Here is a 15074-nt window from a genome sequence, read left to right on the forward strand (position 1 = left end):
GACCCCTTATATTACCTGAGTTAGAATTATTTCCCAATACCCAGGTAGATGTTTGAAATTCCTAGGAACAATTTCTCAGTTATTGAGAAACCTCATAAAATCCATCACGTCTCCTTTGTTCTTGGTGTCGGTCCTCACACCTGCATTGTCCACCTGGTCCTTTCTGAAGGAGTGTTTTCTAGGCCTGGTGCCCAGCAGCCTCCCTGACAGTCTCATCCTCCTACATGAGGCCTCCTGATTCCTGGAGCCCTGACTTCTTCTGACTTGGTTTCAGACATTTGGATGGAGCACATCCTCCAGGATTTTTCTGAGAAAGGGAATATAGGGAGTAAAAATTTTGGCAAATGTGCAGGTCTGAAAATACCCTTTTTCTATTGATACACAAGGTAATAGTTGCGCTTGAGAATTTTGATGCTGTTCTGAATCCTAATTCTTTATATATGACCTGGTATGTCTCTCCAAAAGTCTTTTATGATTTCCCCTTTAATCCCAGTGTCCTTAAATTCCATGGCCCTGGTTCTTGGGGTGAATATTTTTATTTTATTCACTGTGCTGGACATTTAGAGACAATTTTCTCATTAGCTGCAAAAATAGCGGGCTTATTTTCTTTTCCCTAAAGCTATTCACTCTCAGAAGGATATGTCTGGCTGCTGAATTTCAGAAAGCAAGATGGAGAGAAAAGCTAAGAGTCTCTGAATTCAGGGACAGAACTCTTACCAAACCTTCTTTCCCAGCCCGCACCTCACTTTTTCTGTCACTGCCCAGTGTCCCTGAGTAGAGGGATTCTTAGACATAGTTTTTCTAGAGACTGAGTCTCCCTTTCTTTGGGGGATAATCAGTTACCTGATAAAAGGAGTCGTGGACGGAACCGGGACAGGAAAAGCCTCCTTTTTCAGCATCATTTTTCACTTTCTCTGACACTTCCTATTTCAAAATATGGAATCTTATGGGACTGTTGGGACACAGACTGGCTTTACTTCTTTCATTTGTCTTCCTTCTCTGACACTAACGTTACAACTTCATCTCCTCTGCTGAGTTATTTTTATACTCCAGTCTGATTTCTGTGTTTTAGAAATTTGCTGAAGAGTTGTTGGATGTTCCAAGCACTCCTCTCCTCCTGCTTTAATAAGACTAAACTTCATGCGTAATTAGGTTATTATTATTTTGGTGGAATCCTATCAGGATTCCATTCTGCTGCTTAGCGAGAACTCTTTAAAGGTAAATTTCTAAAGGAAAGTTATTCAGAAATGATAAAATTATTGACCCTCCCCCCCCAAATTCTTATTTTTTCATACCCTACTTTTATAAATACAAACTTCTGGAATAAAAAATTCCTTTAGATACATCTTCTGCCTAAAGGTAAACATTTTTCTTATGAATCTAACTTTTTAGAATACTTCCCTGGCTAGAAATGATCTCAGACAGCATAACTAAATTTCTAGGATTTTCATTGGTACCTCCAGGAAAAGAGCTTACATTTTCCCAGCATTAGAGCACTAAATATTCAGAATGAGGAAAGGAATTTGCAAGAACATGCCTACTCTACAAATTGGTCTTTTCATAATAAAAACGATACGCAATCCCAGGCCAATTGATGCTGGCTGTGTCTGCCACAAACCACCTCCCATGAGATCCAGACATGACACCAGAGATTTATTCCTTCTCCTACTACCATGCTGTCTTTACTTCTCTCAGTCACCTTCACATATTCTGCAAAGATGCCCCATCTTAATCATATCCTTAAGATTGGACAGATTGCAGCTGGTAGCACAGATGTTTAATAATGAAGCTTGCCTAAGAGAAAGAATGTGGAGGACACTAGCAGGATCTTCCCAACATCTTTCCTGAAATTCACTCTGCTCATCACTATGTTCATACCTGTGACCTCTGGGTACTTCAGCAGGAGCAGGAGTCCATATCTCAGGGTGGTGCTTGTGGTCTCTGTGCCAGCTCCAAACAAATCAAAGACAGTAATGACCATGTGTTCAAAGGTAAACTCCAGCTGCTGTTGGTGCTTTTCCTAGGAACATTTTGATGCAATTATTTGACAAATTATTTGTTAGCATATTTAACTGCAGTGAATTCAGAATAACTCACATTGTTATAAAATTAGCCAACACAGAATCTAGAGAATACAGTATTATAACAAAACACTGTATTATGTGGCAGAGACTGTAGGTCAGTTCATCCAAACTTATTCACTGTCCCCTTACTCCTTGCTTGCCTAAAATTTCCATTCATGAGGGTCTTTACAGCTAGATGAGCCAGGCAGCATATTTCCTTCCCAAAAAAGATGTAAGCAGAAGCTTATTGGTGCCCCTTCTTCTATTTCCTCCATCTCACTCAAAACACAGATGGAAAGAGGTAGGTAAGGTAGATATCACCTTGGGACATGAAGATTTAACCATGAAAATGAAGGCTTATATACTAAATATGGTGAAGAAAAATTGGAGGAACTTGACTCTTTGATGCTTCAAAGGTGCTGTATTAGCTCTGGACTAGCCCATCATGGGAATCTTTATATTTGTGTTAAATAAACCCACTCTTTCTTTATGTCATTATTAAGTTGAATTTATCCTATTTGTAAACAAACACAATATTAATTGATGTAAGTACGTAAATTAGGACCACATCATGAAAGATGTTATGAGCCTGAATCAAAAGTTTGCCGTTCTTGACCTGGCATTCAGCCAGAAGCCACCACCTGTCCTATCCCACCACCTGGAGCAGGAGCCAGCTGAGGGAGGAACACACACAACCCACCAGCCAGTTGTAAGCAGTCACCAGCCCCCTCCGACTGCCCCAAGCAGGAGCCAGCAAAAGTAGCAACTCACATGACTCTGCACCCAGCCAGAAGCCACTGCACACCCCCTCCAGCCACTCAGAGCAGGACCCAGAAGAGATGGTCTACCACCACCACTGCCATAGCTACTGTCATCACAAGGAGGTCCCACTGCCACCGTAACAGCCTGGACCACCCTGCAGGCAGCCGGCCACACACATTTTTCAAAAGAAGACACGCAAATGGCCATAAAGTAGTTGAAAAAATGCTCGACATCACTAATCCTCAGGGAAATACAAATCAAAACCACACTGAGATATCATCTCACCCCAGTTATACTGAGCATTATCAATAAGACCAAGAAAAAGAAATGCTGGAGAGGATGTTGAGAAAAGGGGACTCTTCTACTGTGCTGATGGGACTGTAAAATAGTAAATCCATTATGGAAAGCAGTATGGAGATTCCTCAAAGAACTGCAGATAGAACTGAAAAATGGTCCAGCAATCCCACTTCTGGGTATATACCCAAAAGTATGGAAATCATCATGTTGAAGGGATACCTGGACTCCCATGTTCAATGCAGCTCTGTTTACAATAGCCAAAATATAGAACCAACATAAATGTCCATTGACAGATGACTAAATAAGAAAATTGTAGTGTATATAAACAATGAAATACTACTCAGACATAAAAAAGAATGAAATTCTGCTATCTGCAGCAACATGTATGAGTTTGGAGAACATTATGTTAAGTGAAATAAGCCAGACAAAGAAAGAGAAATACCACATGTCCTAACTCATAAGTGGGTGCTAAGAAAGAAGGAAAGAAGAAAGAAACAAACAAAAAAAGGAAGGAAGGAAAGAAGGAGAAAAAGACCACAACAATACATTAATCTTTCAGAAGTAGAGATCAAATCAATGGTTATAAGGGGATGGTGGGGTGGAGGGAGAAGGGGATGGAGAGAGATTGGATAAGTGGTATAAAGAATAAAGACTATGATTTGTAATAATGAATATGCTAATAATATTGATTTGGTTAAAATATGTTGTACACTAGTGATGGTAGTCAATGTTGTATCCTGAAAATACACATGATCAATTATGCTTCAATAAAAAAGAAAAAAAGAAATTAGAATTTTAAGTTTCTAGAAATCAGCTAATGATTATACAGTATTTAATGAGCCTCAATCTTGTATCCAGAGTTCTATCAGATATCATGAATATGAAAGGTGATCCTGGGCACCAAAGACAAAACCATTTTATTGCAGATTCAAAGTTTACATTGACATAAATCTGATAATCTTCATACAATAGCCAACAAAGCCATATTTGTTGGTATAATTAGATTAGACTGTACAAAGAAATTGAATCAAAGCAACTAGTTGCTTAGCTCATGTCAAAATATATATTGCATAGGTTAATCCAGACTTATTTCTCTATTCTTTTTTTAAGAAAATTTATTTATTTATTAATATTATTTTTTTTACATTCTAAGATGTTGCAGAGCAGTTGGGGGGATGGGGAGAGAGGAAAGGGGAGGGAAATAGGGTGGGAGGAGGAGGAGAGACGGGTCTGGTTGAGGCCCATCGGATCCCCATCAGAGACATGGGGCCTTCCATTGGCAGCTTGGTTGCTGCTGGGTTGGTGCAGTTGTTGGGGGACATGGCTGAAGTCCTTGGTCCCCCACCACCCCAGCTTGGGAGCCCAGGGTGCTTCCTGCAGTGGCTCAGTCGTCATCCCTGGGCTAGGTGCATTTGTTGGGGTGGGGGTGTCTGAGGCCCATGGCCATCTCCCCTCCCCAGCTTGGAAGTCCAGGGGGCTCCTGGTCCTTCTAGGTTGCATAGTTGTTCTTTGGTGGTGTTAGACTTATGAGTTAATATTAAATTTTGTCTTTGATCTGTGGGTATTTTGTTTTTCCTTTCAATTCTATTTTGTTTTTTCTTTCAGTTCTGTTCTGGATTGTTAGCTGTTCCTATCACTCAAACTCTGCACTGGAACTAAGTTGTCCTTTGGTTACTACTAAATGGGGAAACTTCCTGTGGGGACCAGCAGTTGACCCTGTGGTTGAGCTAAATTTCTGCTTTGCTGCTGGTTCTCTGGAGAAGGCTTTTTGTGCAGCTCAGGTTTAAATTGTTGACCATATCAATACTTCTGGGTATTGTGAGGTCCAGTACACCTGGATTGTGTGGAAACTCTGGTCTGGGCCTGAGTCTTTTCAGTAAACTTCACACCCTGCAGTTCTATATACCTGACCATTCTACATTGAGTGGGCCTGTGCTGATTGCAGGGCATATCAGCTGTCCGTGCTTTGCCCCAATGTTCCCCTGGTGGGCCCATCTCCCCCACTGCCCATACTCCAAACACTTCCCATAGGATGGGTCATGCACCTGTCCCTTGCAGTGACTTACCAGATTCTGAGTGGCTCCTTTTTTCAGTTGTCTGTGGACCCTGACTTCTATGTGAGACCATGGAACCCTGTTAGTGGTCTTGTTGGCCTGGGGTCCGCTAAGGCTCTCTTCTCCCCTGCATCCTCCGAGCAACTTCATATGAAGGGCACAGCTGTGGCTTTTGCTAACTCTTGGTCCATGTGTTCACTAGGGCCAGTCTTGGAGCAGCCTGGGATTGAAATGCTGGTAGTGATCCTTTTTTTCTTTCATCATGGTTTCTCCTGCTTTCATGTCCTCCATAGGTCTCTCCTCCTCTTCCCCTGAGCTCTAGTGGCCCCAGTTTGGCTATTGTTGCTTTTTAATAGCTGTTAATTTGTTGGTTTGTGGGAGAGAGTGATGCTGGGGACCATCTATTCTGCCATCTTGACCGCAAGTCATATCTTTATTCTTAAGAATCATTTTAACAGTTCATTTCATATAAACAAACAAAAAAGAATGCAAAAGTTTGCAATTCTCTTTTTCTGTCAAAAGTTTATGTAAGCTCAATATTGCCTGCAGACTCATTATGAAATTATGCAAAACTAATATGGCAGCAAAACCTAGGATGGATTATATGGAAAGAAACGGAATCACAAAGACACAATACGGCCAGCAGTGTTGTATTCCAGAGGCAACAGGCAACTAAATCTAGGGATTAGTGTAGGAATAAATAGGAATATACAGATTGAAGAGACATTACAATCAAGAAGACAGAAAGTTGAGGTATTAATAGTTCATATGGAATAAAGGGGAGACTAGGGGTAATGCAGGTGCCAAGGCTAAGGAACTAATTGGATGGAGCTCTCATATATTGGAAGTTGGGAGAGAGTAGTTGACATGGACAAGTAAGTTTAGCTTAGGACTCTGAAGGAGATGTAACAGAGAATTAACAACAAGGGGGAAGTTTTAAATATTGAGTACAGGGGATTAGTAAAATACAAACGTGTATTTTCTAATTAGGTCCTAGGCCAGCATTAAATTAATAACGCTTTTATAATCTCCAGGTGACCTGTGGCACATCTAATATTATGTAATCAATGTCATTAAAATAAACTAAACCCTCTCCACACATGTACTTGCTAGACAAAAACATTAATCTCCCTTCATAATATCAGCTTCACACAGTTTTCTGAGCTTAAGTTAAAATTACTCTTAAGTCAGTAAAAAATATCAATGCATTCATAGACCGATATTAATATTTGCATCTATTGAAGTTAATTTGGAGATTTAATGGTTACACACACATAACTTATGAATAACCTAGTCTATATAAGATAACTGTTGCAAGACATTAAAGAAAGCCTAAACAAATGTAAAGATATTCCGTGTCATAGATAGAAACACTAATATTATTATGATGGCATTACTAAAGTAAAGTGACCAAGATGATAGATCGGAAAGTTCAGGAATAGTTCCCTCCACCAAAATAGCCATTAATTATGCCATTAGCATAGCATAATCTGTCTAAAAATACAATTTTGGGCATTTGGAATCTAGTCAAACACTTGAAGCTTCAGGGGAGTGATAATGCTTGGTAAAGAATGTGTCTGGTAAATTTTAGAAAATTTGGCATCTCACATGCAAGGGAGCTTCAAAAGTTTGTGAAAAAATAGAATTAAAAGATAATAGAATCTTTCCAAAAACTTTTGAACACCCCTCATGGAGGCTAGCATTCCTCATAGCCGAGAACCATGGCAGGTAGTTTTGGAGACAGTGCACTATGTTGCAGTGCAACTTGCTGGTCCCAGCAAGTTGAGCAGTTGGGACTTTTTCCTTCAAAACCTAGGGTTTTGGAGTTCTGGTCAAGATGGTGGAATAGATGGTCCTCAGCATCACTCTCTCCCATAAATCAACCAATTTACAACTATAAAAGTGTAACATCAGCCAAGCTGGGGCCAGAGGAGCTCAGGGAAAAGGAGTAGAGACCTATAGAGCTCATGAAGGTGGGAGAAACAACAATGAGAGAAAGTGAAAACCGCTCTGAGTGTCTCATGCCATGGTCACTTTAAGGCTTGAGCTGCTGAGCACATGGAGCAGGAGCTAGCAGAAGCTGCAACTGTGCCCTTCAGATGGAGTTACTTGGAGGCAGCAGGGGAGAAGAGGGCCTTGGTAGCCCCCAGGACAGCAAGACCATTAATAAGGTTCCCATGGACCCTCACAGGAGTGAGGAACCAGAACAGCTGAAAAAGGGGAGCCATTCAGAGGTAGGTAACAGTGCTGGGCCCATCCCAGCTTTGGAGCATGGGCAGTGGGAGAGACGGGCCCACTGGGAGACCACTGTGACACAGCATGGACAGCTGATCCACCCCCCAATCATCACAGGACCACTCACAGAGGATTGGTCACGAATGCAGAATTGCATAGTGCAGTTTGATAAAAAAACTCAGGCCCAGATCAGAGTTTCTACACAACCCAGGTGCATCCAGTTTCTGGAAAGCCAGAAGTAGCTATAAGGTCAACCATTAAACTCTGAGCTGCACAAAAAGCCTTCCCTAGGGAAACAGCAGCAAAGCAGCAATTTAGCTCAACCACACAGCTCAAGCGCTGGTCACCGCAGGAAGTTCCCCCATTTTAGAAGTAAGCAAAGGACAAAAAATTAGTTCCAGCCCAGGCATACCATCAGCTCCTTGGGACCTGCCAGGGGACATGAGGCTTGGTGTCGGGAACTAGACCCCTGCCCACAACCACTCACACCACCAGCGCCTCAGGGTCCTCCCAGGAAATCAAGGCTTGGAGCTGGGGACCAGACTCTACTCCCACATCAAGGCATACTGCCAGCACCACAGGGCTCCACCTGAGGGCCTCAATCATGGAGATGGGGACCAGACCCCCCTCCCACAACCATGCACACTGCATGAGCCACTTGGGGCCTGCCTGGGGACCCGAGGCATAGAACCAAGGACCAGAACCCCCTTCCACAAACAGGCACATTGCACCAGTGCCTCGGGGCCCACCCATGGACCCAAGTCATGGAGAAGGGGACTGGACCCCAACTCTCACAACTAGATACACTACATCAGCATCTCAGGGCCTGCTTGGTTACCGGAGACATGGAGCCAGGGACTAGACTTCCCTCCCACAAACAGGCACTCCACCAGCACCTCACGGCCTGCCCAGGGACCCGAGGCATGGAGAAGTGGACTGGAACCCCTCCCACAACCAGGCACACCATGCCAGTGCCTTGGGGCCTGCCTGGTGACCCAAGGCTTGGAGAAGGGACCCAACCCCCCCTCACACAACCTGGCACACTGCTCCAGCACAAAGGAGCATGCCCAAAACATCACCTCCATGAGGGTTGACCACCACAGACACCACTATGACCATGACTACTGCAAAAGCAGCTAGATGCCACAACCACCACACAGATGGTCCACCAGCCACTGGAGAACATTGGTGCAAGCAGAGTTACCAGCAGAGATAAAGAAAAAAAGAGGACGTCTCTCCACAAAGCCCATTTCAGAGTGACAGAAGAAGCATCCACTCTATGACAATATTGGGGGACCTAATCATACTTCTTAGCATTAGACAGATCATCTAGGCAACAAATCAAAAGAGTAACCATTATACTTTCAGAAGGAGAGAAGAAATATAGGGCAATTAGATGGGGGAGGAGAAGGAAGTGGGGGATGGGAAGATATTGTACTAGAGTCATAAAGAATAATTATGATTTGTAACAATATATATGCCAGTAATATTGATTTGATCAACATATCTCAATGTTGAACCCCAAATATTTGTATAATCAATTTTGATTTAGTGAATATTAAAAAAAAGGAAAAACTAGTGATTTGACTTTTGATGGCTGAAGAGATGGCACAAAGACAGGCTATTGTTTCAATCCCCATAGGCTCTAACAACTTCCACAGTCACATTGGACGAGGTGATTTCAAAACACGGAATGACTTTTTTCTTTTTTTAAAAAAATTGGATATAGGGACTTAAGGAAATCTTTGTAAAGGCACCAACTGACTGCAGAGATAACAGAACAGAGATTCAAGTAGTCACACATGACAAGAAATAAAGTCTTTGTGAAATGAATTTGGGAAAGTAACTAATAAATGGATGACTGCAGCCTTTATCAAGTAATAAAACAATTGCAGGAATAGGGGAATATCTTATTTCCAGAGTTAACTCACTACTAAATATTAGATGTACATGTCTCAAGGAAAAATTACGCAGCATATAAAGAAACAAGTAAAGGTACCTATTAACAGCTAAAAATAGAATTTGAAAGAAATCATCAATGATGAAGCCCAAACATTGGAATTATTAGATAAAATCTTCATGTTAAATGTCTTAAATATCTTCAGAGAGCTGAAGAAAACCCAGCACAAAAAAACTAAAGAGAATAAGGATAGCAAAAAGTCAGGAATATCAATAATAAGAAAAAGATTTTTAAAAACAACAAAATGAAAATTCTGAAGCTAAAAATACAATAGGAGATAGAAAAAAAAAATCAACAGAGTTCAACAGCAGACTTGAAAAAGGAGGAAAACTAAACCAGCAAGCATAAAAACATGACCACAGAAATTATCCAGTCTGAGTAGCAGAAAGAAAATGGCATAAGGAAAAATAAACAGTGTGGAAAGAACCTATGGAATTTCATTGTGTAATAGTAACAGTAGAGAAAAAAAGGAGGGAGGGGGCAGAAAAATATTTAGAGAGATAACAGCTGAAATTTTTCCAAATCTGATTTTAAAAAAGCAAAACATAAATATACACTTCCAGGAAGCTCAATAACCTTCCAAAATGATAAAACCAAAAAGACTCACACCAAGGCATATTTTCACCAAACCATCAAAAGCCAAAATAAGAGAATGTTAAAAATTATCAAGGGAGAAATGAATCATCACATACAAGGGATCCTCAATATAAGTAAAAGCTAATTTTTCTTCAGAAGCTAGAGAGACCAGAAATCAGTGGAAGGCTGTATTTAAAGTGCCCACAGTAACTGTCACTCCCATGTAGGAAACTGTTGTGAAGCTCACACATCTGGGCCACTAAGATGGGATCACCAACTTTATCCCATAGAGAATTCTGAAGGGGCTGTCTTAGCTCCAGCCACTCTTGCTACAGGCAAGGAACTGTCCCACATATGCAAAAAACTGCTGGGAAACATGCACATCTAGGCCACTGTGGCAGGCTCATCAACTTCATGTTCAAGTGCACTCGGAGGGAATCCAGTCTCAGGTCCAGCCCCTCTTGCTGCAGTCAGGAAATTATCCTACCAATGCAGAATATTGCTGGGAAATGTTCTCCCACATGGGCCAAAGGGACAGGATTCTCAACTCGGGTTCCTGGCCAGTTTTCCACACAGTTCATGTAACTTCCTTGGAATTACCCCCAGGTGCATCCAGGACAGGATGCCACACCAAATTCAGAGCCTTTGAAAGACTCGTGGCAAACCTGGGTTTAGGGCACCTTGCAGAACTGAACCAGATGCAGTAGTAAAAGGCTCTAAAAACAGTGAGTTTGCTTAGATTTCTGAACAGGCCCACTGAAGAAGGAATGAGCACAAACAAAGTCAGGCAGAAAAGACTGAAATAAATACCTATCTCTTCAATGTGCAGACACAGACATATGTACAAAAGCATCAACAACAATCAGAGGATTATGACTTCACCAAATAGACAAAACAAGTTGGCAGTGACAGACCCTAAAGAGATTAAGTTGTGAGATTTGTCAAACAAGGGATTCAAAAGAGCTGTGTTAAGAAAACTCAGTGAATTGAAAAAACACAGTGAAGCAATTCAGAAATTTATCAGAGAAATGTAAAAGAGAGATTGAAATAACAACAACAACAAAATCAAACAAATTCTGGAGCTAAAATTACAAATAATGAAACAAAAATGCAATAGAGAACATAAACAGCAGTATTGATCAAGCAGAAGAATGAATCAGTGAGTTCAAAGACAGGCTATTTGAAAGTGCACAATCAGAGAAGAAAAAAAGAATTATAAAAAATGAAGAAAACGCAAGAGACTATGGGATAGCATCAAAACAGCAAGTCATCGGTTCATTGGGGCTCATGGGGGAGTGGAGAAAGAGAAAGGGTTAAAAGGCTATTCAAAGAAATAATAGGAGAAAACTTGAAAAACCTGGAAAAAGATATAAATATCCTGGTACAGGAATGTCAACATTCACCAATAAGATTCAACCCAAATAAAACTACCGCAAGACATATTGTAATTAAATTTTTATAGGTCAAAAGCAAAGAGGCCTCTGAAAACAGCAAGAGAAAATAAGCAAATAATACATAAGGCAATTCCAACATGCCTGGCAGCAGTCTTCTCAGCAGAAACTTTGCAGGTCAGGATGGAGTTGGATGATAAACTCAGAGTGCTACAAGGAAAAACCTGCTATTCAAGAATGCTGTAACCAACAAAGCTAACTTTTGGAATTAAAGAAGATATAGAGTTAGCCAGACAAACAAAAGCTAAGTGAATTTATCACCCCAGAATTGCCCTACAAGTGCTGAAGGGAGCTTTTCAAACTGAAAGAAAAGAATGTCAATGTGTAACAAGAGAACCTCTTAAAGTATAAAATACACTGGTAAAAGTAAGTATGCAGACAAATTCAGAATACTCTAGTACTAAAATTATGTTGTTTATACCAATTATATTTTAGTGTAAAGACTAAAACAGATTAAACTATTAATAATAGTAATAACTAAAATAATTGTGAAGAGATAGAGAACACAAAAATGTATAAATTGTGACATCAAAAATTTTAAATGTGGAGGAGAGTGGAGTTAAAGTGTGTAGATATTTTTGTTTCTTTTTTTCTTTGCTATCAAAATTAAGTTGTTAACAGTTTAAATAATTTGTTATAACTATAGAATGTTTTTGTATCTTGGTAACCACAAAACATAAACCTATAATGCATATACTAAAAATAAAAACATAAAATGATTCAAACATACTACTAGAGAATATCACTTAACCGCAAAGAAATATAGTAAGAGGAAGGAAGGGAAAAAGGATTTACAATACAAAGAAAACACAAGTAACAAAATGTCAGTAGTAAGTCCATAGTTTTCAATAATTGTTTTGAAAGTAAATGGATTAAATCCTCCAATTAAAAGACATAGAGTGTCTGAATGGATAAAGGAAAAAACGTCCAATTTATATGCTGCCTACAACAGATTCATTCACCTGTTGAGAAAATGCATACTCTGAAAGTCAAGGGATGAAAAAAAGGTATTCCATTCAAATAGAAACCAAAAAAGAAAGGGACTACCTACAATTATGCGAGATAAAATAGACAGTCAGTCAAAAATGTAAAAAAAAAAAAAAAAAAAAAAGACAAAGACCATTATACTATAATGATAAAAGGGTCAATTCAGAAGGAGAATATAACAAATAGAAATATGTATGCACCCAGAGGAAACTCCAAACTGTTTTCCACAATGACTGTGCCAATTCCCACCAACAATATAAGAGAGTTCCTATTTCTCCACATCCTTGACATAATTTGTTAATTTTTGCCTCATTGAAAACAGTCATTTTAGCTGGAACAAGATGCTATCTCTTGGTGGTTTTAATTTGCATTTCCCTGATGATTAGTGATGCTGAGCATTTTTCATGTTCTTGTTGGCCATTTGTATGTCTAGTTTTGAGAAATATCTGTTCAGGTCCTTTGCCCATTTTTAATTGTTTTTTTGTTTTGTTTTGTTTTTGCTGTTGCATTGTTTGAGTTCCTTATATATCCTGGATATTAGCACCTTACGTGATATGTAGTTTGCAAACATTTTTGCTCATTCTGTAGGTTGACTCCTCACTTTGTTGATGGTACCCCAAGCTTTGCAGAAGCTTTTTTATTCGATGTAGTCCCATTTGACTATTTTTGCTTTTGTTTCATGTGCCTTTCTAGTCTTGCAAAAAAAAAAAAAAAAAAAAAAAAAGCCAGTGCCCACTCTCGTTTTGTGTACTGTCTCCCCTATGTCTTTTCCTAGTAGTTTCATAGTTTCAGATATTAAATTTATATATTTGATCCATTTTGAGGTTTTTTTGTGCATGTATGGTGAGATACAGGAGTCCCGTTTTAATCTTCTACATGTGAACATCCAATTTTCAAGCACCATTTATTGAATAGGCTATTCTTTCCCCAGTGTATATTTTGGGCACCTCTGTCCAAAACCTGTTGGCTGCAAATGTTTGGGTTTATTTCTGGGCTCCCTATGCTGTTTCATTGGTCAATATGTCTGCTTTTATGCCAGTATCATGCTGTTTGAGTTCCTATAGATTTATAGTATATTTTAAAGTCAGGAAGTGTGATACCTCCAACTTTGTTCTTTATGATCAAGATGTGGTTAGCTCTATGGGGTGTCTTGTGGTTCCATACAAATTTTAAGATCATTTTTTATATTTCTGTGAAAAATGTCATTGGTATTTTGATAGGGATTGTGTTGAAGACTTTAATTCTTCCAACCCATGAACATGATATATCTTTCCATTTTTTTGTGTCCTTTTCAGTTTATTTTTCCAGTATTTTATAGTTTTTCTTGTAGAGGTCTTTCACTCCTTGGTTACATTTACTCACTACTGGGTATATACACAAAGAAAATGAAATCAATAAACCAAAAAGACACCTACACTTCTGTGTTCATCACAACACTATTCACATTAGCCAGGAGATGAAATCAACCTCAACATCCATCAACAGATGACTGAGTTTAAAAAAAAGTGTGGTATATACACACAATGGAATACTATTCAGTTATAAAAGCATGAAATCATATCATTTACAGCAACATTAATGGAACTGGAAACCATCAAGTTGGGTGAAATAAATAAAGCAGAGAAAGACAAATACAATATGATATCACTCAAAAAGTGATTCTCATTGAAGTAGAGAATATAATAATGGTTACTGGAGGTGGGGGCAGAGGGAGAAGAAGCACTGACTAATAGGTACAAAACTAGGCTAAATACCATATATGAATCATTGTGCAGTATATTCTTGTATTGAAACAACACACAGTACACCAAATATGTACAAGTAAATGTTAAAATAAAGAGAAGGAATATATATGCACCCAACATTAGAGCAGCTAAGTATATATAGCAAATATTAATAAAACTAAAAATATGGCGAGACTGCAGTGGAATAATAGTAGGGGACTTCAACACCCCACTTTCAGCAATGGACAGATTACCCAGACAAGAAATCAACTAGGAAGGATCAGAGTTAAAATATATTCTAGACCTAATGGACCTAGCAGACATTTAGACCGTCCATGCAATAGCCTCAGAATACACATTTTTCTGGACAGCCTTTGGATCATTCTTCAGGGTATATCATTTGCTGGAAAAAAAGTCAAATTGTCCCTGTCAGCAGAGGAAATGATCATATATATAGTAAGCTTAAAGCCTTCACCAAAAATCTATTAGAACTAATAAACAAATTTAGAAATGTTGCAAAATATTTTTTAAGTGTTGCTTTTTTTTCATTGAAACATAATTTATTATACATATTCATGGGGTAAAGAGTTGGCTATAAGTATTTGTGACCAATATATGATGATCAAATCAGTATAATTAGCAAATTCTTCACTGCAAAATGTAATCATTATTTGTGTCCATTAACCAAACTATATACCATTGGCAAACTATCTGAGAAAAAAATCAAGAAAACAATCCTATTAACAAAAGCTACACAAATAAATAAATAAATAAAATACCTAATGTTAGGTAAAAGACCTCTGTAAGAAAAATGATAAAACAGTGATGAAAAATGTTGAGGAGGACACAAAATAATGGAGACACATTCCATGTTCATTGTTTGGAAGAATTAATATTGTTAAAATGACCATACTACCCCCCAAAACCTAAAGATTCACTGCAATCCCTATTAAAATGCCAATGAC

At 39.0% G+C, this 15074-nt stretch overlaps 1 protein-coding gene across 2 annotated transcripts in view; it reads right to left on the reverse strand.

Annotated features, from left to right (window-relative positions):
• The window catches only part of LOC134382601 (cytochrome P450 2C18-like), a 51526-nt gene that overhangs the window by 20413 nt on the left and 16039 nt on the right, over positions 1-15074 (reverse strand). For both annotated transcript variants that reach the window (XM_063103304.1, XM_063103302.1), the window contains one exon: positions 1879-2020. In XM_063103304.1, coding sequence (XP_062959374.1) covers positions 1879-2020 — 142 coding nt within the window. The remainder of the gene's footprint in view (positions 1-1878; positions 2021-15074) is intronic.

This window comes from Cynocephalus volans, chromosome 7 (assembly GCF_027409185.1).
Source record: "Cynocephalus volans isolate mCynVol1 chromosome 7, mCynVol1.pri, whole genome shotgun sequence".
In the NCBI taxonomy this organism is placed as follows: Eukaryota; Metazoa; Chordata; class Mammalia; order Dermoptera; family Cynocephalidae; genus Cynocephalus; species Cynocephalus volans.